This window comes from Pholis gunnellus, assembly GCF_910591455.1.
Source record: "Pholis gunnellus genome assembly, chromosome: 1".
Lineage (NCBI taxonomy): Eukaryota > Metazoa > Chordata > Actinopteri > Perciformes > Pholidae > Pholis > Pholis gunnellus.
In genome coordinates, this window is record NC_136528.1 from 23,470,990 (window position 1) to 23,498,034 (window position 27,045).

General features: G+C 43.0%; 1 protein-coding gene across 1 annotated transcript; it reads right to left on the reverse strand.

Annotated features, from left to right (window-relative positions):
- Positions 1 to 27,045, reverse strand: acsf3 (acyl-CoA synthetase family member 3). The gene is made up of 10 exons (XM_079163949.1): positions 27,007 to 27,045; positions 25,527 to 26,332; positions 22,058 to 22,213; positions 19,136 to 19,290; positions 18,346 to 18,491; positions 14,146 to 14,243; positions 13,804 to 13,930; positions 3,441 to 3,575; positions 2,914 to 3,025; positions 1 to 743 (listed from the first exon to the last, which is right to left on the reverse strand). Exons 2-10 carry the CDS (start codon positions 26,247 to 26,249, stop codon positions 629 to 631), a joined length of 1,767 nt encoding a protein of 588 aa, XP_079020075.1. The 5' UTR covers positions 26,250 to 26,332; positions 27,007 to 27,045; the 3' UTR covers positions 1 to 628.

Here is a 27,045-nt window from a genome sequence, read left to right on the forward strand (position 1 = left end):
AAGTCTGCATAACAACCGCTTTGAGCATACTTTTGTCATGTCTCCAGTGTGAACTTACTACATACTCAAACTACTTAGAGTTCACACAGTACTGTATGATGGAACTGAGACATCACTACAATCACAAACCCTACAAAAGTGGGTCATTTTAGGTTGCATACCAATTAACAGTACTTGACAACGTCTTAGATATTATACGTCTGTCACATCCATATTGGTTAGTGTAAATTTTAACCACTTTGACCACCACCATCTATTTTCGATGCCACTTCAGATAATTTGGACTAGTTGCGATACATACATTTGTGTCCTCTTGGTGGAGTTCCATTTCTATTGCCTCAATAAATCACGTATCAAAGTGATGATTTCCAGACCTCTCTTGCACAGTAACTGATAAACAATGCTTGACATAAGTGGCAATCAATGTAATAGAATTACCTTTGTAGCCGTGTTCATAGTTGTGATTACGTTACCTCAGAGGTCAAGTCATTTTCCACGAGGTGTTTTTTCCATTACATCGTATTTCCTCGGTATACTTGTCTGATCTAAGGACAGCCGGGAAGTGGCGTACATCTGCAGTTTTTCACCAGGAACATCTATGTTGACAATACATATTGAGGAGATCCAGTCATGGGAAGAAGTGTCGCAGGAGGTCCTTCTTGTTGACCTTGCCCATCTGATTCCTTGGCACCTCCTCCACCAGCACCAGGCCTGTGGGGATGGTGTAGGGTGCCATGTGCTCCCTGCAATAAACACTGATGTTAATACACTGACGATTGTTTACTGCAGAAAGGAAGATAAACACAGACAGGCATTCACCACGACAAGAACGACACTGATCAATGTACACACAAGGATGGGAATATGCACACGCACACTATGCAACAACAAAGAAAAAAAGAAAGAAAACAATTGCAAAACAAAGGCTAGCCCTGTGGCAGAGTAGTCGAGATAAGAAAAGAAATGTCCTTCATACACTCTGCAGCTCTCCTCCCTAATATCCCCAATTCGCCTTCCAGACACAGACAATTCCCTTCTCGTACAAAACAATATAATCACTGTGAGATGAAATTTAAAAAAAGAAAGAAAGAATAAAAAGAAAAACAGACGGCTGGGATAATTAAAAGTGTTTTATTTTTTTGCTTTTCAGTGCACGGTTGTTACGTCAAGTCTTGAAGCCTGGAGCTTTTCTATTATCTTCTAACCTAGTTTGTTTGTTTGTTTGTGCCCGAGTGTGTGCGTGAGTGTGTGTTCCTGTGTGCATGCTTGTGCTGCAAGTGAGCATAATGACTCATACTGCTGCCATCAAACACTCCTTTCAGCAGATGTCTCCGTCTCTCTGACTCAGTGAGTAAAGTGTGAGCGAGTATATGTGCATACATACACATCTCTGTAATGGGGCTCGCTCGTGTCACCAATTTCTCCCGGCCAGTGTGCCAGTGTGCCTGTGTGTGCGTCCAAGGCAGTGCGGGGCACAGAGGGTGTGATAGAGATTCAGACTGACAGCTGAAGCCAGGGCACTGAAGAGTGAGCATCCATCTACTTGTTTATGTCTCATTTTATCTCCCTCTCTCTGCCCTGCACCCTGGCCTCAGCAGTGGACCGTGTGCTGGCACTGCCTGTCCGCTGGCAGCACCCCTGGCTGTGTAAGAGTGTGTGTGTGTGTGTGTGTGCAAGTGTGTGTTAACCTGGGGCACAAGCAGTAGTAGTAAGCCACCATGCTGGACCAGCAGGCCACAGCAGTAGGATCTTAAACCCCCACACCATATGGGGCCCACAGCCGTGACCGACGCACGCACGCACGCACGCACGCACGCACGCACGCACGCACGCACGCACGCACGCACGCACGCACACACACACACACACACACACACACACACACACACACACACACACACACACACACAAAATTCAGAGCTGTGAATAAATGGTAGAGGTGGGTAGTAGAAATATAGTGTAGTGGACAAAAACAGATGGTGGGAAAGTGAAGAAATAAGTGGAAAAATGAATGAGACAAAAATGATATAGTGGGCGAGTAAACGAGAAGGAAATGGAAGTGTTTGTGCCTTCAGTCGCTCCAAAGCGAAGGGCTGCATGTCACCACCAACTGTCTGCGTTGGACAAAATAAACTCTCCTGACATTTAGAAAAGGGCAGAAAAAGAAAATCAGTTTGCACGTAAGGCAAAGCCGTTCGTAACAACCATTTGTTCGCTTCCTCCGCATCTTCCTTCTTTTTTCCTCGTCTGTCTTTCCTTCAGCTCCCCTCATTAGTCCATCTCTGGCCTCTCTTTCTCTCACATCCCTTCATATTGATCTGCAGACTGCAGGGCCGGTCGCTGGGGATGTGTGTGCTGAACTGTAGAGTCTGCATTAGGAGCCTTCATTTGTTTACCACAAGACTGACAAAGAGCTGCGGAAATTGTCTTCTTGAATCGGCGTAATAAGATTTAACCAAGACAGGATGAGCCCTCCTTTGTAATAACGGGTTATGGTGCTCTTTTTGTGTTTGTGGATTCAGGATGGTGGATTGGTTGTAAGTTATTCAGGTCACAGTCCCCACTGGTGCTACGGTTTGAAGACCACCTGCTGCCGCAAAGTTATATAATTATTATACATACTTGAGGCTTCAACTTTTTTGCTGAGCCTGGATTTTCTTTGCTGGAAACGAATGAAGGGGTTGTGTTTTTTCATGCAATGCTGTTGTCTATCTAAAGACAGAAGGATGCAGGTTTATACCTCTGTGTTTACAAGCTTCTTCCACACTTTAGTGTCTGTGAACAATAGTTAATAATCTGTTATCAAACTGTGACATGCATTTAGTACACACAATAACAGTCAAATGTAATCAGAGCGCTAACCAACAGGCAGTGTCTACTAAAGAGAGATTATCTAGCTGAAAGTCACAGTACCTTGCCCAGGTCTTTAACTCTGGCAGGGTCATAGTCTGCCCATTCCTCAGCTGAACCACTGCAGTGACTTTCTGGCCCCATGTGGCATCTGGGGCCCCGATCACAGCCACATCTGCAAGGTTAGAAATCACACAGACAGGCAGACGTGTTGCTGTTAAGTTTCAACTGCTTGAATTCTATCATCTTGCAGTGCAGTGCGTAAGTATTAGGACGATGCCACTGTGTTGGCTCTGTGCTTCAGCACATTGATTTTAAAAGGGAATAATAACTGGGGTCAAAGGAGCTGACTCTAATGTTAAAGTGGAGGGTGTTTACATGCACATCAGAAGGACAGTGTAGGTAAATCTATTAATTTAGTCATGAAAACTCCATTCAAAGGGCTACAAGCCCTACAAGTGTTGACCTATTATTGATGACCGCCGTCTAATTTCTTGACACTTTAATTTAATGTGCTGCAGAACAGAGCCAAAATAACAAAAAAAAACAACAACATCTACTTACAGACTACATCTGTAGGGCACTCTTACCAATGATGTCTGGATGAGCCAGTAGGTGGCGCTCCACCTCGAGTGCACTGATCTTGTAGCCACCACTCTTGATGATGTCAACACTGCTGCGGCCCCTAATCCAATACACACCGTCTTTGTAGACCGCAGTGTCTCCTGAAAGACACGACCATACAAGGAGAGAGGCAGTACAAATGAATTATGAATAAAGCAGATTAGAAAAAGGACATATCGAGAAAAAAAAGAAAAAAAGAGAAAAGAGAAAGAAATCAATGGTTGTAATTTATGTAATTTATTTAGCATTTGTAAACAAACTAAGGGCCTGCAGGCTTTACTTCGACACAATGGTGCTTTGAGCGAAATGCTGATGTCAGCATGATAATATGCTGACAATGGGTAAAACCACCTGCTGGTGGCGCTACAGGAAAAGTCAGGGATGTATAAATAATAACGGTGATCCATCCGATAGTTAGATATTTCATGCGGCTAGCATTGCTAAAAATTAACAAAAATCTAGCAAATTAACAAAAATCTAGCAAAACTGAATTGATTGAATCAGCAGCATTTTAACATTTTCTCTGACTTTTTGTAGAGCATATATTTGTGTTAGTAAATGTGATTGTATACAAGCTGTGTGAGTGTGTGTGTGTAGGTGTGTGTGTGTGTGTGTGTGTGTAAGCATGCATGTGTGTTTGAGACAGAGGGTCAGACTGCAGTGGATGGATGAATGTTTGTAAGATCCCCCCACATCCTCCTACACACACACCTACACACACACACACACACACACACACACACACACACACACACACACTAGGTGTCTGGGGGACAGGTGTGGGGGAGGATGAGTACAGTATGTGGGATGAGGGGCTCAGCTGGGCCTGGGGATGACGAGCAGAGGAAATGGGTCAGTATGGATGAGTGGAGAGAGACAGAGGGGGAGAAAAATGGACAGAGGAGGAAAAGAGTGGAGAGTGGAAAAGCAGGTACAGGAAGGAGTCCGTTTGGATTATTACAGGTGGTACGTCCACAGCTGGGACCGAGGAGGGAATAGGTGTGTGTGTGTGTGTGTGTGTGTGTGTGTGATGCTGTGATGAGGTTAAGCGGACAGTGTAGTTAAGGTTGGAGGGTTGAATACAGGGGGTGGACTGAGAGGTCAACAAAGGTCAAGGATAGGGGCCGCGGCTGTAGCTACAACACAACTGAGGACAATTTATCTGCTGAATGGATGAGGAGGAAGTTATATTCCACAATTACACACAAATAACATTAGTTTTTAACTTTTTTTTAAATTAATATATTCTCTACAATGTTTCTACACAAATATTATACTGCAAATAAAAAATCTTAAAATCTGCACATTTATTTAATTCTAGATACAATATTTTGGTTACAGACCCTCTTCTACGGTTTCATTTTTTTATAGCGAACAATCATTTTAAATAAATGAAAATAAATAATTTACCCACCAGAATTCAATACCTGCCATTGTGGTTAAACATAAGACCATTGTGCAGGGAGTTGATATTTAAATAAATACATATGTATATAATTTATTAATTAAATTTATATATGAAATGCAATAAATTAATATAAAACTGTAAAACACTATTGTTAATAAAATATTATCTCACCTAAGTAATGTATTTCCCAAAATATTGGACTATTCCTTTATTTTTTTATGAGGGTTGGGGCTGCACGGAGGAGACTTTGCACTCATTCCCTCAGCATTTAAAACATCCTGGATACGGCCCTGCTAGGAGCATTTCCACCAGGTTAAGCTGTGCGTGTTTGCAGACACTACGGCAGGAAAACGTCCACACCTGAAATATGGACTCATTAACAGAAAGGACTGGCCCTGCCTCACTTAGAATCAACACAATGAAACATGTTAGGAGAACAATTATATTTTGATGGTGGCCTGTGTTTACTGCCATCTTCCGTCAGTCCTCTACTTCGTCATTTAATCTAATTTCACGTTCTCTAGTCTAACCCCCGTATGCATCTATCTATCTTACATTTTTGTCCACTTTCTCAGTGTCAGCCAAACACACACTATGTTTTTTTTATTTTTTATTATTTTCCTTGGTTCCATCCTTGCCCTCCATTTTTTTCTCACTATCTCTGGAGTATCTCTCATCACATCTCGCGTTTCCTTCCCTCCACCTATCTTCACTGTCTCTTCTTCCCCCTCTTGCCTCTCCGCTTCAGCATCAATAGAGGGCCCATCTGTTCCCATACATCACGCACTTCATTTCAGTTTATTAGCTGGGATAAATCATAAATATTTCATTATACATCACGGGCGGCTGTCGCCTGCACACCGACAATTTATCACCGCTGCCCTCTCTGCCGGCTTTCAACGGCGGCTATAAGCTTTCCAGTCTATTAAACAAGATTGATACAGTGTGTAAATTTAGATATTGGGAATTTCTTCACAGACCACTGCTCCGCACTGATAGGCCATGGTAACAGGGGAGGAGAGGGAGAAGGGAGGGAGGGAGTGGAGAAGCTTGGTTGGGTGTTAACATCACTAACAGTAGTCACAGTTTCCCCTATTCCCCTCCTCTGGAAGGGGGGGGGGGGGGGGGGGGGGGACAAACTGTAGGAATAATTTGGTTACAGCTATGAAGCTCTCTCTCTCATCTTATGCATATAGCAATGGGGGGAAATAGCAGTTTATAGTGTGTCCCGTGTGTGTGTATGCTTGATCTGAAACAAATACAATTACCATCAAATTTGTCCAGTTGCTTGGAAACGTTTAAGCGTAAAGGGGAAGGAAACAGCATAAATGAGGCAATGTTTGACAATAGGGTTGAAAGGAAACACTCAGACAACATACTTGAATTGAGTTTGAAGTAGTTATACAGGAGTCTTTAACCTTGTCTCTTTGAGGAGGAGGAAATAACGAGGGAAAGACCGGCATGTTAGGAGAGAGTCACAAGTGGGAATAGTGGTTGGAGAACACAGACTGATAAGAGAGGAAAGAAGGGCGGGAGAGAGATTGTTGGGAACTGTGTTACAAGGACGCACACATACACACAAGCTTGTACACATACAGACTGCATGTGCACACATGGTACATGCATAGACACACATACGCACACAAACACTACTTCAGGCATCAGAGACTCTCTGCCATTATGTGTTATGGCGTCGGAGGCAGATATGGCCGAATGGCTTTCTTAATTAAAACGATAAGAAGCCTAATTGCACTGGGCTTTCATCTCATTCTGAGGCATTAAAGAAAGTGAAGGCACACAGAGTAGGAAAAAAAGAAAGAAATAAAAACAGTTCAAGACTTTGACTGGAGGATGGAGGGCAGAGGAAACTTCCATCATGTCTTTCAGAGAAGAAGAAAATGATATTAGCTGGCTCTGCAGAAAACATCATCCTGTTACAGCGCAATTCAAATTTCTTAAAATGAACACTAAATTATTCAAAGTCATTAATTATCATTTTCTTAGCAGGAAAAACAACATTGTGCACAGAAGTGTGTTATGAACAGCGTTTAAAATTCTAGCCACAGACAGTTTTCAGAGTAACACAAAATTGCCTTCAGAGGCAATTTTGTCGGAGCGTGACATTTTAACATCTTAGCAGAACTCTAGTGATTGGCCTTCAGTCCTGCCGACATCTTTTTGGTTACTCAAACAAGTCGACAGCGGTGTCATTCTTGACAGTTTCAATGGTAAACCAAGCCTATTACATCGAACAAGAGGAGAAATATGAATAGGCTGCAGTGAGAGGGGACGAGGTAACCCCAAAGATGTAAAAGCAAAACGCATCTTAAAACACGTGGCCTCCACACTGCAGAAAACACAAATATAATATTAACTGTACCTGGAAGGAATCAAATTTCTAAACGCAAAAAAATGTATTCAACACAATTTCGATCATGCAAAGTCTATTTGATATCTAGCTTAATGGCTACATGTTATCAGGTAGGATCCCTCTGGCTGCACCAGGCTGTTGGCTCTTTGCCCATCAAACAAAATGTTTGTTTTTCTCGCGCTGCACCCACTCATCAAACTCTCAGAGCTGGCAGGGAAGCAGCACGGGGGCTCCACAGTGATGGTGCCATTTATGTTGCCTCAGAAAAACGTGAAGTATGATTTGACACAATTCAGAAATAGCTATGGGGTATTTTTCCAGGCTTTCCACAAATAATTCATTGCTGTCATTAATTGATTTCTGATTGAGTGCACACATGTGCCATGGCAAAAGAAATGTAATTGTAGAGGTCTTGGTCGACTATTCAAAACGACACATAGTCTGGACAGGTTTCTTTGCCTAGACAAGAAGTGTGTCAAAGAAAAGGGCAGCGTGTGACAAATGACAAAGGTCAACATCACAAACACTTCAGCCTATGCGCCACTAGCGTTGCTGCTGGAGGTGTTTGGGGAAAGAGAGAGGCAACTGAAATTGCACAAAAACATTGTTTTTTTCGTGGAGGTGACAGAAGTCATCTATTAGGTCTTCAGGACCTTCAAGCGGTAACCCGTAACAGATTTCTGCTGTAACTGAAATAAATAACTGATGTAGGAGTATTTGTAACTGTTTGTGACCTTGATCTCACCACCATGCGCACACCCCACTCAACCCTGGAGATGTGGCTGGCATGTAGCCTGCTATATAGTGCACACTAAGCGTGATCAAATGAAACCAATGTCCAGACTCACATTATCATCTCATTCTGGCTTTGACGCACACTTAAAATCAGACTGCAACAGTTTAAAAAAAAAAGAAGAGAAACTTTGATCCATGGGTGCAGGGTCTGGCTAAAGAAAATCTAATTCTGGACACTGGCTGGATGTTTAAAAATACAAAGAATTTAATAAATATGGGCTACTACACTGTACAAACCGTCTGCGCTGTTGTTGTAATATTTACTAATTGTTTATCCTCATTGGACATTATCCTGAAAGCTCAAAGCTGATGATATTTTTCATTTTGTAGTAAATTCAACATGCTGTATAGTGCTGCTTTAAAAAAAGAAAATCAGTTTTATAATACTGTTCTCATTCCATTAAGGGACATTGTTACTGATATTTATACTACTACTACCACTACTACTTCAACTAACAACAACAACAATAATGATAGACTGCCGTGACACCGTGATATTATCTTAGACAGCAGCGACTCCGTCACATCTGGGAAAACGTCACAGCAGCGTTATTTGGATAAACTAACAACATATTGGGACTCGGAGCCGGTGCAGACGTCTGCGTCGATTCAAATCACCGCGTATCTGTAGTGGGAGACGTCTGATACACTTGCAGTCTAGACCAATTGTCGGTTATATTCATTCAAACATTACAGCAGTGGTCATTGCTGACACACCCGACGAAGATCTGCACTCTACTGAGTGCACCTTTGTAGTTCAATTAATAAGTGCATTTAGGCTACAGTGAAGTCTTCTGTATACCATCTCTGCAGACACCTAGGCATGCTAAAAGAATGTTCACAACCCATTAAATAGCTTCAAAAACGACAAGTGTTTTCCTTTTCAGAGGTACAATTTATCCGCCATGTTGTGTTTATTATACATGTCACGGCACTAGGATCACTTAAGTGCTTAAAGTGAGCCCAATGAGGAGGCGAGAAGGTACAAGTGGAGTCACAGTCTTTCACCACGTTCGGCAAGACCTAAACTCTCACACCGCGGGTTAAAGCCGAGTGTCCTCCATCATCACTGTGGAGAGGAGAGCATTATCGGCACAGAGACGTGAGAGGTCTAGATGAGAGTTGTGCCTCTTCTCAGAGTGACTGTAAACACTTAGCATATATGAATATTAATGTTCCACATTAAAGCCCCGATGCCTAGATGGAAGAGTTAATGAGGATAAATAACAGACAGCCAAGCAGTGAAATCTCAGCCCTGACATTATTTATCATCCTTAACTTTTGTCACAGCTCTTTTTTTTTTTGTAATTAATATCGAACAAGAAAGCACTTTGCACTTGGATGAGTGAACTAATTTGTTTAATATAATGCCATTAAGGGAGCTTGAATTGCTTTATATTCGTGTGGCTGATTAGATTCCTTGCTGGGTTGCCTCTCCACCAGCAGATAACAAGCTGAACTTGAGGATTGATGTCCGTCTCAGATCTGCCATGTTCATCAAGCAAACTACTTAACTGCCGTTTACATGGTCCTTCTCTGCACTGAATCACACAAATGTGCGAGTCGACCAAGACACCTCGGTTTCCAGCACAACAGCCGTCGATTGTTTAGCCTGAACACTGAGCGAACCAGATTTCAAAACTCAGATTACTTGAATACAAGTTTTACCACCACAGAATTGACTTTTCCGAGGTTTTCTGCAGGAAAATATATAGTGGCAACTGCTTCACCAGTTTGCCAAACACTCCTGGAGTATAGTGGCTCATATGAAGCAGTGTTTCACTACATATACCTGCAACTGGTGTTCATGAAACCCCGGACCACCGTGTGTTGACACCTAGGCTGTGAATGTTACAGGGGCGGCTGGTTTGAACATAGTGCTGCGAGCGTGGGGTGTTTGTGAATCCCACAGGGAGCTCTGACATTGGAGTTAAGAGGACACATAGTGACTTGAGGTTAAATATGACATTGGGAACACGGAGAGGGATGGAGGCAGGGAAGAGGAGAGCACAGCTGGGAGCGAAAGAGCGATGCACAAATGACTGATGGCTCTGCAGGATACGAGCCACACTTCTGTTTGTCTGTCTATCCACGGAGAGTTTACCCTGCAGACCTGAAGCTCACCTTTACAGCTGGGGTTACATCAGCCACGCACAAGCAGACACAGACGGACCAACACATGATTTAAGAAGAGGACACACACACACGCACGCACTCACTCACTCACTCAATCGAATGTGTTTTAACCTTTGTGATTTGTCAAATAAAACGTCTGGTTCAGACTGAAATGCAGCAACTTACGTTCATAATATAAGGATCCTAAAATACTTGTGGAGATGGTTTTAGTTGAAACAACAGAATCTTGACCAAATAATATTTTGCCACATTTATTGCCAATTGTGTCTCTTACAGGATGATTGAATTGGCTCACACAAGCAGGTTGAGTAAAAGCAATTGAGAGTGTAAAACTGAGGTAAAATGACCGCCTTTTATCCCCTTTGTTAACTTTTTTGGATTCTGAGCGCAAATCTCTCCAAGTTAATCAAATTAATAATTAAACATCAGATAAGGCAGGGTTAACACACACACACACACACACACACACACACACACACACACACACAAACACAGCTTCCGCTAAATCACTAATGCCTAAGCTTACCTCTCTTCCCACAAGTCCTTATTAATTTATGTATTCATACATATATTTATGGTTTATTTCAGCACATCATAATTCATTCCGGGTGGAGTACCAGGCTCTCTTGGTTGGAAGGTTACGACTAAAGCCAAAATCTACAACAGCGATTTCAGTTTATCTCTTGCTCGTGTCTCACCTTTGTTGCCCCCAAACTTGAAGTATTTACATGTGCGCATCAAATCCAACAACAAAAGTGCTCGCTGTCTGCAGCTCTGGACGGCAGACAGACGAGCACAAAAAGAGGGCTTAAAAAAGGCGAGAGGGGATCAATGTGTGCCGAGATGTTCATGAAGATGAGTGGAAAGTGAGAGCACTCAGGAGAAGGTGACAGCTTGCCTATAGAGCTGCCAGTCATGCTACACAGGAGCCGCTCGCACTAGAGGAGACACCTCTGGCCAGCTGAGAACTTATCGATCTAAACTCTCGCGCTCCTCTCCACTTCTTATGCTCCACTTTATTCTCTTTCCCTTTGTCTCCTCTTCCTATTGGCCTGTCAGTCTCCCCTCTAAGCTCTATTTACTTCTCAGACTTCATCTTCCACTTTGTGTCATCCTCACATCGCAAACAGAATGGGTGTTTAAGAAATTTTCAACTGCGATGGATTTTAAAACATTTTTGCTTTTATTTCAGCTAAATGCAGTTGTGCTGGCTGACCAGTAGCCCGAAATGCTCTATTTAATCCAGCTTTGGATAACTGGGAGGAATATGACCTTCGTCAACAGTGAGTGCATTTCCATCAACCTGTTTTTAGTGCAACTGCCAGAGAAATATTGCATACAAAGTTTATTTTACTTGGATGAGGTGGAAATGTTGATGTATTGATGAAAAGAAAATGCATCAAACAATGGAAACAATAATGATGTACATGAAGCATGTGACTTAGACGTCCACTGAAGCTTCACTTTCACAGCGGAGATTATAGGAAGCGCCTGATTCCTAATGATTGCAAAACAGCAGTGGGTGAAAACATACACAATTTACAATTTCTTTTGTTGATTTTCTGGAAAATTGGTTGAAATTTGACCTACAGTTGAACAGAAACTAATCTATTATCTCACTGAAGATTGAGGATGCAATTAAACAATCTTTGTAATAATTCATAATAAACCTAGAAATAACCTGACGAACACTGTACATCACTTCTGTTGTACCATAACTTTGTTCGTCCGGTAGATCTCAGATACAGTATATTAAAAGGGCCATCAGATAACTTTAAACCTCGAGGACTATCTTTTTAAAAAGCTCTCGTTGCTACTGCACTCAAGCCAGAAGCTAGTTTGATAAATGGCACTTCTTGGCCAGAGTTGAGTCTCTCAGGCTGCATACAAATCCTGACTGGCAGACTGATGGAGCGTTGCAGCCTGAGAGTAGATGGTGCTTAGGAGGCACAATTTAGGGCAGAGAAGTTCCTTAAACACTTCACTCTGGTCTTGGTAGTGGATGAATGAGATGTTATGCGTAACTTACTGCGTTATCGTCCTATTTGGAATTCGAGGGAAGACATTGATTTTGCCTGCAAGAAAGTACATCTTATTCAGATCCCTGAAAAGCAGTCTACTGCTGAACGCCGTTCATTTTCCTCGATGACATGGAGGTCAAACACTGGATGTAGACAAAGTGAGAGATGGAACGCTCGATGGGAAGGTGAAAAAAGAGGAGCAAGCGTTAGGAAGTCAGAATTGGAATGGCGGTTTGAGACAGAGTATAATTAATAATATGCTCAATGTTGCGCAACAAAGAAACAGAGGATAATTCAACAGAACCACAGGTTAACGTTATGGTCATCAGTCGGGCCAAAGTGTCAGTCATTTCTGTGATGGCTCTAATAATACTACAATACCCATGAGCCTTGGCTCAAGTGCTTCAATTGCCACCTAACATTGTCTTAGCAAAAAATAATGTAAACTGGATGAACAGAAAAAACTCCCATTTCACATCTATGTGTGCGTTTAACTTTGCATCAGGGACCACGGGCAGGTGGTAAGTAATGTGTTTGATACATTCCTATTGAGCAGACCACGGTGTGTGTGTGTGTGTGTGTGTGTGTGTGTGTGTGTGTGTGTGTGTGTGTGTGTGGCTTGAGGGACTGGTCTGTGGGGAGCTGATTGCGCGGCTCTCATTATGTGGCCAGTGGCTGTAATGGAGTGTGACAGCAGCGTGCTGTGCTCTGGATCTCTGTCCTTCCAGCCTGCAAAGCCAATTAAACACACTCTGCCCTGCTCTCCCACTGCCTCACCCAGCATCGCTCTCCATCACTTGCTCCATCCTTGCTTCTATTCACCCACCCAACCCCTCGTCCTCCACCTCCACCACCGGCTCTCCATCCTCACCTTAACCGTGCCCACTCTCTCTGGGGCCTTACATGCAATCCTTAGTAACCTAAGCCCCGCACATAGTTCCAGCTCTTTCCTCACACTTTTGCCTCTGGCCTTTTATTTCCTGTTGTCTACACGACAATCAAAAGCTCAAATCGCTTCTGGCCCCCCTTCTGCGTCCCCAAGCCTCTCCTCACGTAAACCTAACGCCCGTCTCCCTGTGGCTTTGCAGTGCAGCAAAGCTCCTTTGGGGGGGCAGAGAGAGTATTTCTGGGCTGCAGGGAGAGAGAGAGATGACAGCTTCCCTGTCTGCTGCCACACACACTAAAGGGAGAGAGCGAGAGAGCGCGAGAGAGAGAGACTTGGTTTCTCAAGACCCAGAGCAGTCACAACCACTTAGGAGGAAAAATGCCCTGCAGCACCAAAAACACACATAGTCCATTTATCACTCCCTCATAGTCACCCAAAATGTGTGTGCGCGCATGCACACATGTGTGTGTGCCTACTGGACTGGATTTTAAAGTGTTTAAAATCAAGCCCCTGAAAGTGCAGTCTGTACCAAAGATGAAAAAATCTTTTGACATCTTTCCTCTTTGTGTGAATCCCTCTGACAGCACAGCTCATGTAGATGCAATTAGTGGCAGACTTCACTCCCTCCAAGGTAATGTGTGTGTGTGTGTAGGCATGCACAGTGTTAAAGGGTGAGTTAAGAGAAAGGGGAAGAAGACATGGGGTTTGGTACCTGTTTTGAACCAGCCGTCATCAGTGAAAGACTCTGTGGTCTCTTGGGGTTTGTTCCAGTACCCTTTAAAGACAGACGGACCTCGAACTAGGAGCTCCCCTTCTTTCCCCTCCAGACCTGGAAGTACCTGCGATATATTTTTACGGAGATAAAAGGGAGAGACCGAGATGGATGATATAGACGGTTTAAAAGAGTTGAGTGCACTATCCACGTGACGCAATAACCAACATCAGTAAAGTGTGGAGTTTGTAATTCATAATCAGTGACACTTCTTGACATATTGTCTGTTTTAAATCCAGTCTGTAGAAAAATTGGCATAGAAATTGTTAGTTCATTTGTTACCTGAGTCTCGCGGTGGTTGCCCTCCACAATTGTGGTATTGCTTGTGTTATTCATGACAATCCGTACTTCCACACTGGGAAGTGGAAACCCTACAGCTCCTGTCAACAAACCACACAAAAAACACATGAGAACAATGGAAGAAAGCAAGATGACTTGATTTGTGTCGCTTTTACAGAAGTTGAACACTTCTAACCAATAGACTGATCGACACAGAGTGCATGACTTCTGCCACACTGGGAGTACTCTCTTTCAGATGGCAATAACCTCCGTCCGCAGGCCATAACTGGTCACTAAATGCTTTGCTGAGCTTGTAAAACACTAAACTGAAAGCCATTCGTCTCAGTCGCCACAAGTCAGTTGACTTGTCGAGTAATGGGGATTTCTGGGGCAATGCCTGATGCAGCTGTTTACGTCAACATCAAGTACACACCAAATAAGAGAAATCTTATAAACAGATGCCAGACCCAGAACACACTCCATCACATGGTGATCTACCAAAAGTATTGAGTCATCTCAGAATAACACTGAACTGCAGCATCCATGGCATTAAGTCAACCCATGACTCACAATAGAACTCTCATAATGCTAGTAATACTCTCTACTTTTTTATGTCTTATGCAGTTTTTGACTGTACAGTACAATTCAGCCCTTCTGTCAAAAACTACCGCTGAGTGCTTCACATGTTATGCTGCTGCTCCTTCTTCGTCGGCGGGGAGGGTGGCTGCTGCTGCTGCTGCTGCTGCTGCTGTCACATACGCTGGTGGAGGTGTGCGCGGCGCGTGCGGATCGGGGAGGAGCTCCGCCTTGCGCGATACAACGGATATTTGTAAATTGTCCGACTTTTACATTTTTACTTAAAGCGGGGCTTTCAAACAGTCCGTCTCGGCGTTAAATGGGTCGACGAGGAACGTAATCTGTGGCCGCACATGCGCGTTTGACGAAAATACCGTATTTAACTCAAGCGAAGCGAACACGAACATTAAAAAAACACAAATACAAACTTCGATATGAACGTAAGAGCCGCATGAAACCGGGCAAAGAGCCGCATGCGGCTCGCGAGCCGCGGGTTGGCCACCCCTGCAATAGGGACTGAGTGGCAAAACTATTCAGAACTGTGAGCTGCAGTAATGTTTAAGGGAAACTATCATTAAGAAATGTGTAAAAAGTGTGTTACAAATTGAAAATCCCCAAATGTACTGACACCACCTGCAGCCTCCATCTTTGTGTGCGAGTATGAACTCCTCAGTTAAGTAATTATAGCAAGGAGTGCAGTGGGGATACACAAGGAAGGCCTTAGTGGTCTTCTCTCCGTGTGTGTGTGTGCGCGTGCGTGTGTGTGTGTGCGTGTGTGTGTGGTAGCGTGCCTTCCTTGAGGCCATTATGCCATTTCACAGACCACTGCTCTCCCAATAAAGAGCAGGTCAGGTCCTGATTAAAGAGTGATTCTCTCACTTCATATTGATCGTATCCACTCCAGTCCTGATTGGCAATGTCTATCACACACCATCACTTGCTCTCAGTCCAGCTGGGAAAAACCAACTGACCACAGAAGTAACTAGACTGTTTCTAAGATAGACAAACAAGCTTGAGTCAGAAGGTTAGACAAGCTGAATCCAGCCAAGTTATAATGATCGGTGCATCCTGAACCACTGTATGCAGTGCGAACAAGGTTCATTTAGACTTGAACTGGAGGTGGCTCTGCTATCTTATTATATTAGAGTGACAGTATGGAGGACGCAGTGGACCAGGAGGACATTCACGGGCTTGTTCAAGGACTTTTCAGTAGCGCTAAGATGCCAGTATGCTTCAACTGTGGACAAGCCGAAAACACAAAAGCTATTGAAGTCATGTCCATATATTAAATGATAAGTCAATATAGTAATTATTGTGACAGGTCTACTCCTCACATATCTTTCCGTCATGGCACTGGTTGGGCTGTGTCTGTAACCTCTTTGAAACCGACAGTCCCACATTCACACCCACTGCGTGGAGGTGAGAAAAGAGGCAGAGTTTGAACTTCTCGCTCTAGTTCTCTTTTTTTCCCATTTAGTGCACAACTACTTCTGTCACTTTTCATGTGAACAGCTCAGCTGGGTGCAACACAACAAAGGTTTTCCAGCATAGACTGTCCGCAAATGTGCACTGTCATCCCAAATGTACACTATATTGTGATTACCCCCTTTTTATGATGGCCGGCTTTTTCCGTCACCTTAAAGTGTGGCCATCCAGAACAACTATAAACGTATTATACATTAAACATATACATTTTCTTGCATAAACCGAGCCTTAACGCCTCCACATATGGGTCACCTGAATAAAAAAGTCCCACGTTTGTCTTGGTCTCCTTTTCCGAATATGTTTGGCTGACCAGTTTTGTTTAAAACCCATCTAATCGTCTGACCGTTTGTATTTTTGCCCCGTCAGACTTCTTAGCAATCCCGCCACATTCCCAAATCAACAAGTTGAGTTTAAGGTTATTAGCTATTGGAATGATGGACGAAACATAAAAAATAATACTGAAGGGAAACTGGGTAAATAAGAGATTACAAAACCCAAACAAAAAAAAAGGTAAATCTCTCAGCCTCTCGTCGTCTTTTCCTCTGATCGGGTGAAGAGGAGTAAACCGAGTAATCTTGCTTGAGTTCTTCACCCTGTCCAGCAAAAACACCACTGTCTACCAAATGACAAAAGCAGACTTGTCTCCCTCAATGACGTGTCCAAAATCTATTTAAGTGTTCGTTTCAGGGAATCTCTCTACTTTCTCCTCTATCATCATTTTTTTCAGGAGCTGTAGAAATCTTGTAGCATTCGGGTCTCGATGATTCAACAAGATTGAGTGCCATTTTGAAGAGTACAGGCAGGTTATAAATGCTACATGCTCTGTGGGAAAAGGTCTATGTGGAGGGAAGAAGGGAATGACAAAGGTCCAGATAAGATTGTTCTGCAGTTATTCTTCCAAGAAGTTAATGAAAGACACTAAGCTTTGTCTGGACGACGACAGGAGGAAGACAACACTTTGGGCTGGAAGATGAGACGCCATCTCTGTTGTCTATGTCAGTTTGTCAACAAAAAAAGGCTGAAAAGTTTAAAGAAAAAGAATCAAAAAGATGAAAAAGTGTAGCAGAGAGAGAAACTTGTGAAATGAAAAGAACACGGATGAACCAATCTAACATACCTACATGTCAACAAGGGCTATATGACCTAGAAAGCCACACTGCTGTTATTCTGGAATGCTCTAAAACCAGACGCCCTAAATACAGTAGAAAAATATGAATACTATTGCTGTCAATAAGTGTGTTAGGAGCTACTCAGTTGGCAGAAAGAAAAGAAAGTGAGTGTGTGTAAGAGTGGGGGACTCCACACCACTACTCTTCTGAGAGTGTTTCCTGTGGTTGCTATTGATCCATTTTAACCTACTTAAAAACAAGACAAGAACACACTGACGCAAACAGGCACATGCTCATGCCTGCATACACCACACACACACGCACACTAACGTACACAGATCTTCCACAAAGTCTGCAGTGGAAACATCAATAGAACCACAGCTATTCTTAATAATCACCAGAGAGGAATCAAACAAAGCCTGCTCGGCTTATGTCAAACTATACCTGACAAACAAACAAAACAATTCCCCAACAAAGCAGCAGACACAGGATCACCCAATCCACTTGCAAGATAATTAGCTTTACCTGTAAGCGGAAGAGTTGGCTGGGGAGCAGGAAGGGTGGGAGAAGGTGGGGAGGGAGAGAAAAGGGGGAGGACAGGACTAGACGTGAGAAGAAAGCAACCGCCACCAGTCTGACCTCATTTCCAGACATTGCCTTTGTTTCTGCATGTGTGAGGGAGGTGTCGTTGGGATCATGGGGTTTTACCTGACATCACAGCAGAGAAAACTGCCAACGATCAAAACACAACACAATGAAGCCGAAGTGCTGAATCAAACCGGCGAGGGAGGTAGAATAATATCAGAGATATTTTAAGAGATATGTGATAAACAAAGAGGAAAGTTACCAAGTGTGCAGTCGCACCAACAGCTTGGTTTCTTTGGTGGAAAGTGCAGAACAATCTAGGAAAGTTGGCTGAATTAAACCAGCTGTCATTACTGCGGTTGCATCTCATTTGTAAACCCGGGCAACAGGGTACAATATTTTTTGTGGGCGGGTGTATAAGAGCATCCAGTCAGTAAAACGTGTGTACCCGGGATGCGTGAGCCCTTGAGAGGGTTGGACAGTGCCATGCCGATCTCTGTCATGCCGTAGCGTTCCAGCAGTGTGTGTCCTGTAATCTCCTCCCAGCGCTGCAGAGTGGGAAGAGGGAGAGCAGCCGAGCCCGAAACCATCAGCCTAGAGAGAGAGAGAATTTAAATTTATTTTAAATTCTATCAGGACTGGAAATTAGCAGGAGTTCAGGGCAACGACGGCTTGGAAAGTTTAAGACCATTTTTGTACATCCATAGTACATATCACTTGTTGCGTTGTCACACATTCCTATGTGAAGGGGTGATTCGTGACAGTCAATGAGTTAATTAGGATTTTGTCTACGGTGTTTCACATCGTAAACTTCTGCACAATTTGATGAAAAAGTGCTAAATATTGTCATTACACAGCCAACAAATAAGGAAAATGTGGACACTTTGAAAACATTGACATCTCACAATGTAAAAAAAAAAAAGATTAAATGTGTTATTACACTATAAATAAAACACCCTCTGAAATGAATTGTTGATTCTGATATGTATGCACACATTTAGACGCCAGCTTCATTGTTCCTCGACACAGATACAAGACTCTGGAACTCCGCAGGAGGGATGAACACCATTCTTCCAAAAGATATTCCCTTATTTAATATTTTGATGATGGTGCTGCTGATGGAGAGCTCTGTCTGCCACATTGTGTACATATATATATATATAAAAATATATATGAATATAAACACATATACATTAACCCATGAGTAAGCTGTCTGTCATTGATCCCACAGCCAGTACCTGATCCTCTCTTTGCAGACTGCTTTGACAAAGTCCTTGACGTGAGGCTGTGTGAAGTGCTGATCATAGTACTGGATCAGCTTAGAGTAGATGGTTGGCACGGCCATGAACACATTAACCAGGGGAGCCTTGGAGCTCAACAGCATCTCCCACACCTGGGACACAGAGAGAGAGAGAGAGAGAGAGACAGAGAGAGACAGAGAGTACAATATATAACTGAATAGGGAGGAAGGCAGAGGGATATAAGGAAAGGCGAAAAGGAAATGAGTGTATCTAATGGACGGGGCCATGCAGACTAAATCATTACATCCAGACTCATTTGTGCATGTGAAAGTGCCGTTTTGTTCTTTTATTTGATGTAAATGGCAAAGTAAGGTCCAGACAGTAGCCTCATATCAAACCTGTCAACATGCTTAAAAAAAAAAACAAGAACAAATATTTGTAGATTTGTAAAGGTCAGAAGGAGGAAAACAGCAGAGCGCCGTAGGGCAGAGCAAACATGTCGGCCAGCCATCTACTCTAAGCTGATCCAGGCTTTCTGTACAGCTACAAGCATGCTGTGTACAAGCATACATTGTGAACTACTGTCATGCTCATATATAAACACTGTTCAAATATCACATAAACTCACTTGTTCAAGGACAAAGCTATTTCACACACCCCGCCCCACCCACTCTATCTCACACACACACACACACACACACACACACACACACACACACACACACACACACACACACACACACACACACACACACACACACACACACACACACACACACACACACACACACACACAGTCTGGGTACATCGCAGTAGACGATGGGAGGATGGGACGACATCATGAATTAAGCGAAGGTGAACGACAGCTTCTCCCCCCTGGGAGACAAACGCTCCTCCCCTGCCGTCTCCCCTTCCCCTCCCCTCTCCTCTCAGTCTACTTATCCTCACTTCTTCTTCTTCTTTCATTCTACCTCCATTCCCCAAGTGCTTCTTTTTCATTCCCTACCTTCATCTCAGACTTTCTTTCTTCCCTCCACCCTTTGCTCTCTCTCTCTCTCTCTCTCAATATGCCAGCAACTTCTAAACTCTTCCTTCCACTTCTCCTTTGAGTCACTTTGCTGTAGACTCCCCTAATCTATTATGTATCCGACTTCTCTCACCTCCTCTGGCCCTAATAAACAAACATAACTGAAATAGAGAGACAGATACAGCTGAGGGGATCTCACAATATCATTTCAAGTTGATCTAACAATTGTGGAGCGTTCACAGGTCACCTGTACACATACAGAATAGAACTTTGTGCAGAGACGGATTATTATCCGAGTGTGCCCTGACCATTCTGGGTGGTGTCTATCAAGTGCAGTGGAGCGCTTCCACCAAGTCCAGTCTGGAGGGGAGAGGAAGGCAATTTATGTCCATCAAAGAGTTGAACTCCACCTGGGGGACAGGATGTGATGAGAGCAGAGGACCATGGCCTGCATCCTAAACAACTCTATGGTCTACTCAGGCTTCAACATGGGGACTCCAAAACAATTGCTTGTTCCCGAGAAGGACTGGATGCTGAACAGCGAAGTGTCTAAATTAAATACATTTTGAACTAATGATGGCGATAGATGAAAGGTGAAGGCTGTTGGCACCAGAGGAGAAGTGAAGGGATCACCAAAACCAGAAGGCTTCCTCTGGGATGAAGCCTTCATGGGAATTCATCCAATAGCTGCTGAGATATTTCTGTCAGGACCAAAGTGGTGGACAGACGCATTGACTATTGTATAAAGACATTGTCATCACTTGAGACAAAACACAAAAATGCTGAGTCCCCTCGTATTCTCCCACCTAAACCAGTAGTGATTCCAATAAACAAAACAATCTAACCAGTGCTGTTGAAACCCCAGGAAGTGTATCTGCTCCTGTCAGTCTGCAGCAGCACACTTTAAATGGACATGCTGTATGTGCGTTTTACTGGATCACAATTCCTGAAACAGAAAATGTTTGTCACTATCTCCAGGCAAAATCAGAAAAAAAATCAATGCCGGCCTCTGCTGCCTGGGCTACCCTTCAGAGATCTTAGGGGATAGAAGAGACAGACTATCGATCACTTCATCAATGTACTGTTACTTCAGGAGGAGGAGAATAAAGGCTGTTTTCTAAGGGTGAGAGGAGGGGTTTTGTGATTTGGTACACAAGGTCAGGGATAACAGCTGAATACTGATATAACAGTGTAGCAATACCCATGTTGACAGTTGTTCCTTTAAACATCTTTCCTTTCCATGTACCTTCACTGCCGCAGCTGCAGAGGACCTGACATGCAAACAAAAACACACACACACACACACACACACACACACACACACAAAAAACATGTGCATCTTTACCCCTATATGTTTCACAGCCACACACACACACACACACACACACACGCACAGCACCCCATCTTCCCCTCCCTTCTCAGGAGCAAACAAGCACCATCATCCTTCAATGTCAGCTCATCGATTGATCTGCTGCTTAAGCCCCTGCCGTGAGTCGGCATTGGTCAGATACAAAGCCACACAAGGCAATTCATCACTGAGCCCCAAACACTTAGTTTGACAGTCAGAGAGGGAAGAGGAGGAGGAGGAGGAGGAGGAGAGAATGATAGAAGCAGAGATGAGGTGAAGCGAGGAGAAAGGAGGATGGAGGAAGAAGAAAAGTGGAAGGGGAAAAGGGCTGAATGTCTTTTTAACCTCAGCAGCGCCTTGTCCACACAGAACTTGTACACCTGAAGTACTTCTATGCCTCGCTGTCAATGACTGCTTGGCTCTCATAGTCACCTCCCAAGCATTACAACTACCTCTTTAGGTCAGCGGTGTTAGTGAAAAGGTGTAATGTATCAAAAGAAAGAGTAAGAACAAGAAAGAGAGGGAGACGGAGTGCAGTTGAGACCTTCTGAGGCTGGAATTCGGGCAGCATGACGCAGGTGGCGCCCACCCAGAGCGGGCACAGCAGCTTGTTAACGATGCCATGCACATGGTGGAGCGGCAAGGTGTGGAGGATGACGTCGTCTTTGGACCACGCCCACTCTGAAACCAGACACTGGACCTGGGGGTGGGGGGAGGTGAGCAGGGGAAGGAAAGAAAGGAGGGGGTCAGCAACCTCAACCCTTGCAGATATTTGTCTGTTGAGTTGGTTTTGTACCTAGTTTCCTACTAAACTGCTGTATTCAAAGCTTAATTAGTCATTTCCTGCTGCTTCAAGAATGACTTCCGACAACCGCTGTGAACAGTGAATTTGGTTGCAGTTTGAGAGCATAATAATAACTAAAGATCATTATAATCTAACTGCATTATCATTCTACTGAAACTCCTGTTGACACTCCACGTGGCAGCGTTGGAGCTGTGTGTGTGTGTTGATGTGGTGTTTTCAATGTTCAATCCCTGTGTGTGTGTGTGTTGATGTGGTATTTTCAATGTTCAATCCCTGTGTGTGTGTGTGTTGATGTGGTATTTTCAATGTTCAATCCCTGTGTGTGTGTGTGTGTGTGTTGATGTGGTGTTTTCAATGTTCAATCCCTGTGTGTGTGTGTGTTGATGTGGTATTTTCTATGTTCGATTCCTGTGTGTGTGTGAGAGTGTGTTGATGTGGTATTTTCTATGTTCGATTCCTGTGTGTGTGTGAGAGTGTGTTGATGTGGTGTTTTCTATGTTTGATTCCTGTGTGTGTGTGTGAGAGTGTGTTGATGTGGTGTTTTCTATGTTTGATTCCTGTGTGTGTGTGTGAGAGTGTGTTGATGTGGTGTTTTCTATGTTTGATTCCTGTGTGTGTGTGTGAGAGTGTGTTGATGTGGTGTTTTCTATGTTCAATCCCTGTGTGTGTGTGTGTGAGAGTGTGTTGATGTGGTGTTTTCTATGTTTGATTCCTGTGTGTGTGTGTGAGAGTGTGTTGATGTGGTGTTTTCTATGTTCGATTCCTGTGTGCCGGGGTTGGTAGCGTGACCTATCAGTTGGACTTGTATTGTGGTCTTTGATTTAGGTCTTACGTTGTTACTTTTGATAATCAGCACCGCTTTCCCTTTAGAAAGTAGTTTTCAGATTTTGAATATTTGTCCGTAGTCCATGACTCTCTTTCCCTGGGTTCATTTTACTGTCACCGCCCTCGTCCCCTGGAAGAAAATGAACAATGGTGAATTGGTGGACTTTTTCTTGCAGAAATTGAGCTCTGAGTTACCTCAGGAATGAAGGATAAACGTCTCCTTTTTTCTAGTAAAGTAAATTATATTTATATACCTGTAGCTCCAAAACAACCCCTCTATCCAAATATGGAAAAACTCCACTAACTCTCCTCACGGTTCATTTAGTTGCCAACATTAGATTTGATTATGGAGGGCATGGCCACAGATTGAACTTCATTCTTGTGCTGCTGAAACCACTTATGCTATTGCTTAGCAGTATATAGGGTAATTGTGTCTGTGTAAAGAGGTTTAGGTTTGTGGCTGTGAATATTAAATATTGGAGGAACACAAGAAATCTTTGTATGTCGCAGTAGGCTGAGAAAAACATTATAATTTGTACATGAGAGATATAATTAATTGCATTACATTGTCCAGGTATCCTGGTTATTGTGTTCTGTTTACTGAGATAATAAAGTATAATCTTCCCTTGTTTATGACCAGTACAAATTCTACCGCATGCTTCTGAATGTAAATGCAAATTAATTGATTGTATTGTTTTTACATTCACTGGGAGAGAACATTTTGTGGGTATATAAACATTGTCAAAGACAAGAAAAATGGTGGAAGTTTGGGATCAGATCACACATTTGGAAGCTGTACAGCTGATTTATTTTCCTTGCAAGTTTGCTTCAAGTCTTCATTCACATTAACCTGACAGAGGAGCTTTCCAGGAACTCTGACAAACTGATGTTGCTGCCCTCCAGGAAAACAGACTCACTTAATCATCTACTCACTCACTTCCCTGGGCCAACCAGAGGCATTTGAAGCTCTGCCTTCTTTCAGGTGGATTTCATTTTCCACACTATTAGACATGTAGGTCAATTTCACTTAAAAAATATACAGGAAAATCTTCAGGAGACCTCTAATGGCATAAATTAGTGAGAACAAAAGAGGAAGGATGCTAATCAGGGAGTCAAACGTGGGTGTGGGGATGTCTAAACAACGTGCATATATTTTGTTGGAGCTCTGGATAGTCACTCCACCCCATGAAACATCAAATGTCATGTTTTAAATAGGCCTAAATCAAACTCAGAAGACAAACATGGAAAGCATGAAAAAGATCATGTTAATTTAGCAATTGCGTTGAAAAAATAGATTTCTGACTCTGAAGTCCCTGATGTCTGAGCTTCCTAAAGCACCTGAACACACCATCAAGGAGGCATTCAGAGCCCCCAAATATCCTGATGACGACAAACATAGTATGCTGATTAATTGGATATAATACATCTGAAAAAAACGTGAATTTGATATTAACCAGCACAGAAACATCAAAAATACTTAAAAATATTATTTAAAAATGACAGGAATGTTATCAATTAGGTTAATGATTTTACAGGATTACATAAAGACTATGGTAAACTGTGAAACAGTGTTATGTTTATCTGCCGTAAAGGTTTAGGATAATCTAAAAGATACAAAGAGTGGACTCACAACACACACTGCTTGTTATTTTAAGTCCATTAGCACAAGCTGTAACATCCACTATGTCAAAGCTTTGAACCAATCTCTTTCACTGTCGATGAACATGTGAAAAAGGGGCTCATTCACTAATATCTTCATAAGCTATTTCTTAAATTTGTTCTTGAGAAAGGTAAGTCTACTTCACTTTCATGGCACGTTCTTTAACCACAGACTAATTCTTATGATGTTGAATTCCACCGTCTTCGTAAACTGATGCCAGTCGAGAAACGCTCCGCCAGTCGCCCTTAAAGTGCATGAGACTACAGGGCTGTGTGCCTCTTTAAAAAAGAAAAGTTGAGAGAATTAAGTCAAGAATGCCCAAACGAAAGTGGAAAGAGGGTGAAGCACCGGACCGAGGCTCCTAACGTGACAAAGGATTTAAAATAACTAAGAAAAAGTTGCATTGAATGATATCACTCGTTCAGTGCTGAAGTGTTTGTTTAGTGTTTATTCATGTTTAAAATAATTTAAATAATATCATAAATGATATTGATGATTTAAGTCTTATAATACTAACAGAACGCAACAATCAGTTATTTTGCATACATATGTCCGCACTCAAGTGCTCTCGAGTGTGCGTAGAATCTGCTCTTACCGAAGAACAAATCCCAAAAAAGGAAACATTGTTGAATGCCAGAATCTTCATGTCTTGATAGAAGACATTTAATAAGAAGGAAAGTATTTTGTCTCCGATGTAATTATGGTTTAGAAGGCAGCATTTACCATGGCGTGGAGGCCTCTGTGTGTATGTAGAACTCCCTTGGGTCTCCCTGTGGTACCACTGGTGTAGATGATCATAGCTGGCCGATCAGCCCAGTCTGTGATGTCTCCTGTCTCCTTCTCTTGGCCGTCTGCCTCTTCTGAAGTGCCCAGGTTAGAAGTAGAGGGCAGTGTCAGACAGGGCAGCCCCAGCCTCTGAGCCAGTGGCTCAAGCGTTTCAGCATAGGGGTGCCCTGCCACCAGCAGTGAACTCTGGGAGTCAGAGATGATGTACTCCAGCTCAGATTCAGGGTGTTTTCGGTAGAGTGGCACTGCCGTCCCTCCACTCATCCAAGCAGCCCACTGTGCCACTGTATAGGAAGCATCATTAGCACACAGGAAGGATACACGTTTCCCTTCCAGACCCCCAAATTCAGAGTTCAGGGCGGTGCTGATTCTACCTGCAAGACCTAAGCTGCTGCGGTACAGCTGCTTGTAGCTGTGGCCGCCACTGCTGTCAATGATTGCAAGCTTATCTCCAAATGCTGGGGCTCTTTTAAACACGGGCTTCTGGTTTATCCTTGATGATGGCGCTGTAGTCCATCTATGAGCCCCTCTTTGAACCACAGTTCCCAGTAGCTGTTGCCCTGGCTTTGATGGGCTATACGTTTTGTAAAGAGTGGCTTTCCAGTGAGGTAATGTCCACTTCAGAGAGTGGCAGGCAGCAGCAACGCGTCCTGACGGCATGTTTGAGATTTTCAGACCCTCTGGAGTCAGAACCTCAAGACAGCTCCATCCTCAGCCTCTTGCACACTGCTTATAGACGACATCTGAGAGTTAGGAGGGAAATAAAGGCTTAGTTTTATCCACAAGCACACAAAGTTTGATCTATCTCTGTATTATTGAATTTGACCAGGTGACAGGTCACTTTTCACACCACATTTAACACAAACTCACCACACCTGGCTTCAATGTATTGCTTATTGTATCATTTGAAAACATGGTGTGCAGAAAAAGTGGCAGACAAAAAAAAAAAAAAGGATTCAAAATTAAAGGAGCGCTTATATTCTATTTCTAAATCCTAAGCTATTTTTCAGTAACTTCTTTAAACATGCGATAGTTGTAGTACAAAGGTAGCTTGTATGTAAACTTTTAACAAGTATAACGTTATGAAGTGTAACGTGCCCACTAAAATGAAGTGAAACAATGTCCAGTTTATTATTGATTCGTTCGGTGTTCTTTCTTTCGTTGCCACTGACGTTACCGGATTCAGTAACGTTACAGCAGGTTAAGCTTAATGCTGATAGTTGACGTTACTATGACATTTGACATTACGTTAGGTAACTGACAGTGACAGACTGGAGACAACTCCGATAATGACCGGGACAGCAGCGACAAAAAAGGACAATAAAATCTCCTTTCTACAGCAAATACTATATGAAAATGTCTAAAGTAATGCCTGTGTTCCTCTACACAAATATCTAATGTAATTCATTCACCTTACCCTAAACATAAGCCCCGGTACGTCTTGTAGTGGAGGACG

Coding starts and splice junctions, on each gene's coding strand:
- acsf3 (XM_079163949.1), bottom strand. CDS start 26,249: ATGCCGTCAGGACGCGTTGCTGCTGCCTGCCACTCTCTGAAGTGGACA. Junction 18,492..19,135: donor GTCTGCAAAGAGAGGATCAG/GTACTGGCTGTG, acceptor CTCTCTCTCTAG/GCTGATGGTTTCGGGCTCGG. Junction 13,931..14,145: donor GCAACCACCGCGAGACTCAG/GTAACAAATGAA, acceptor AATATATCGCAG/GTACTTCCAGGTCTGGAGGG.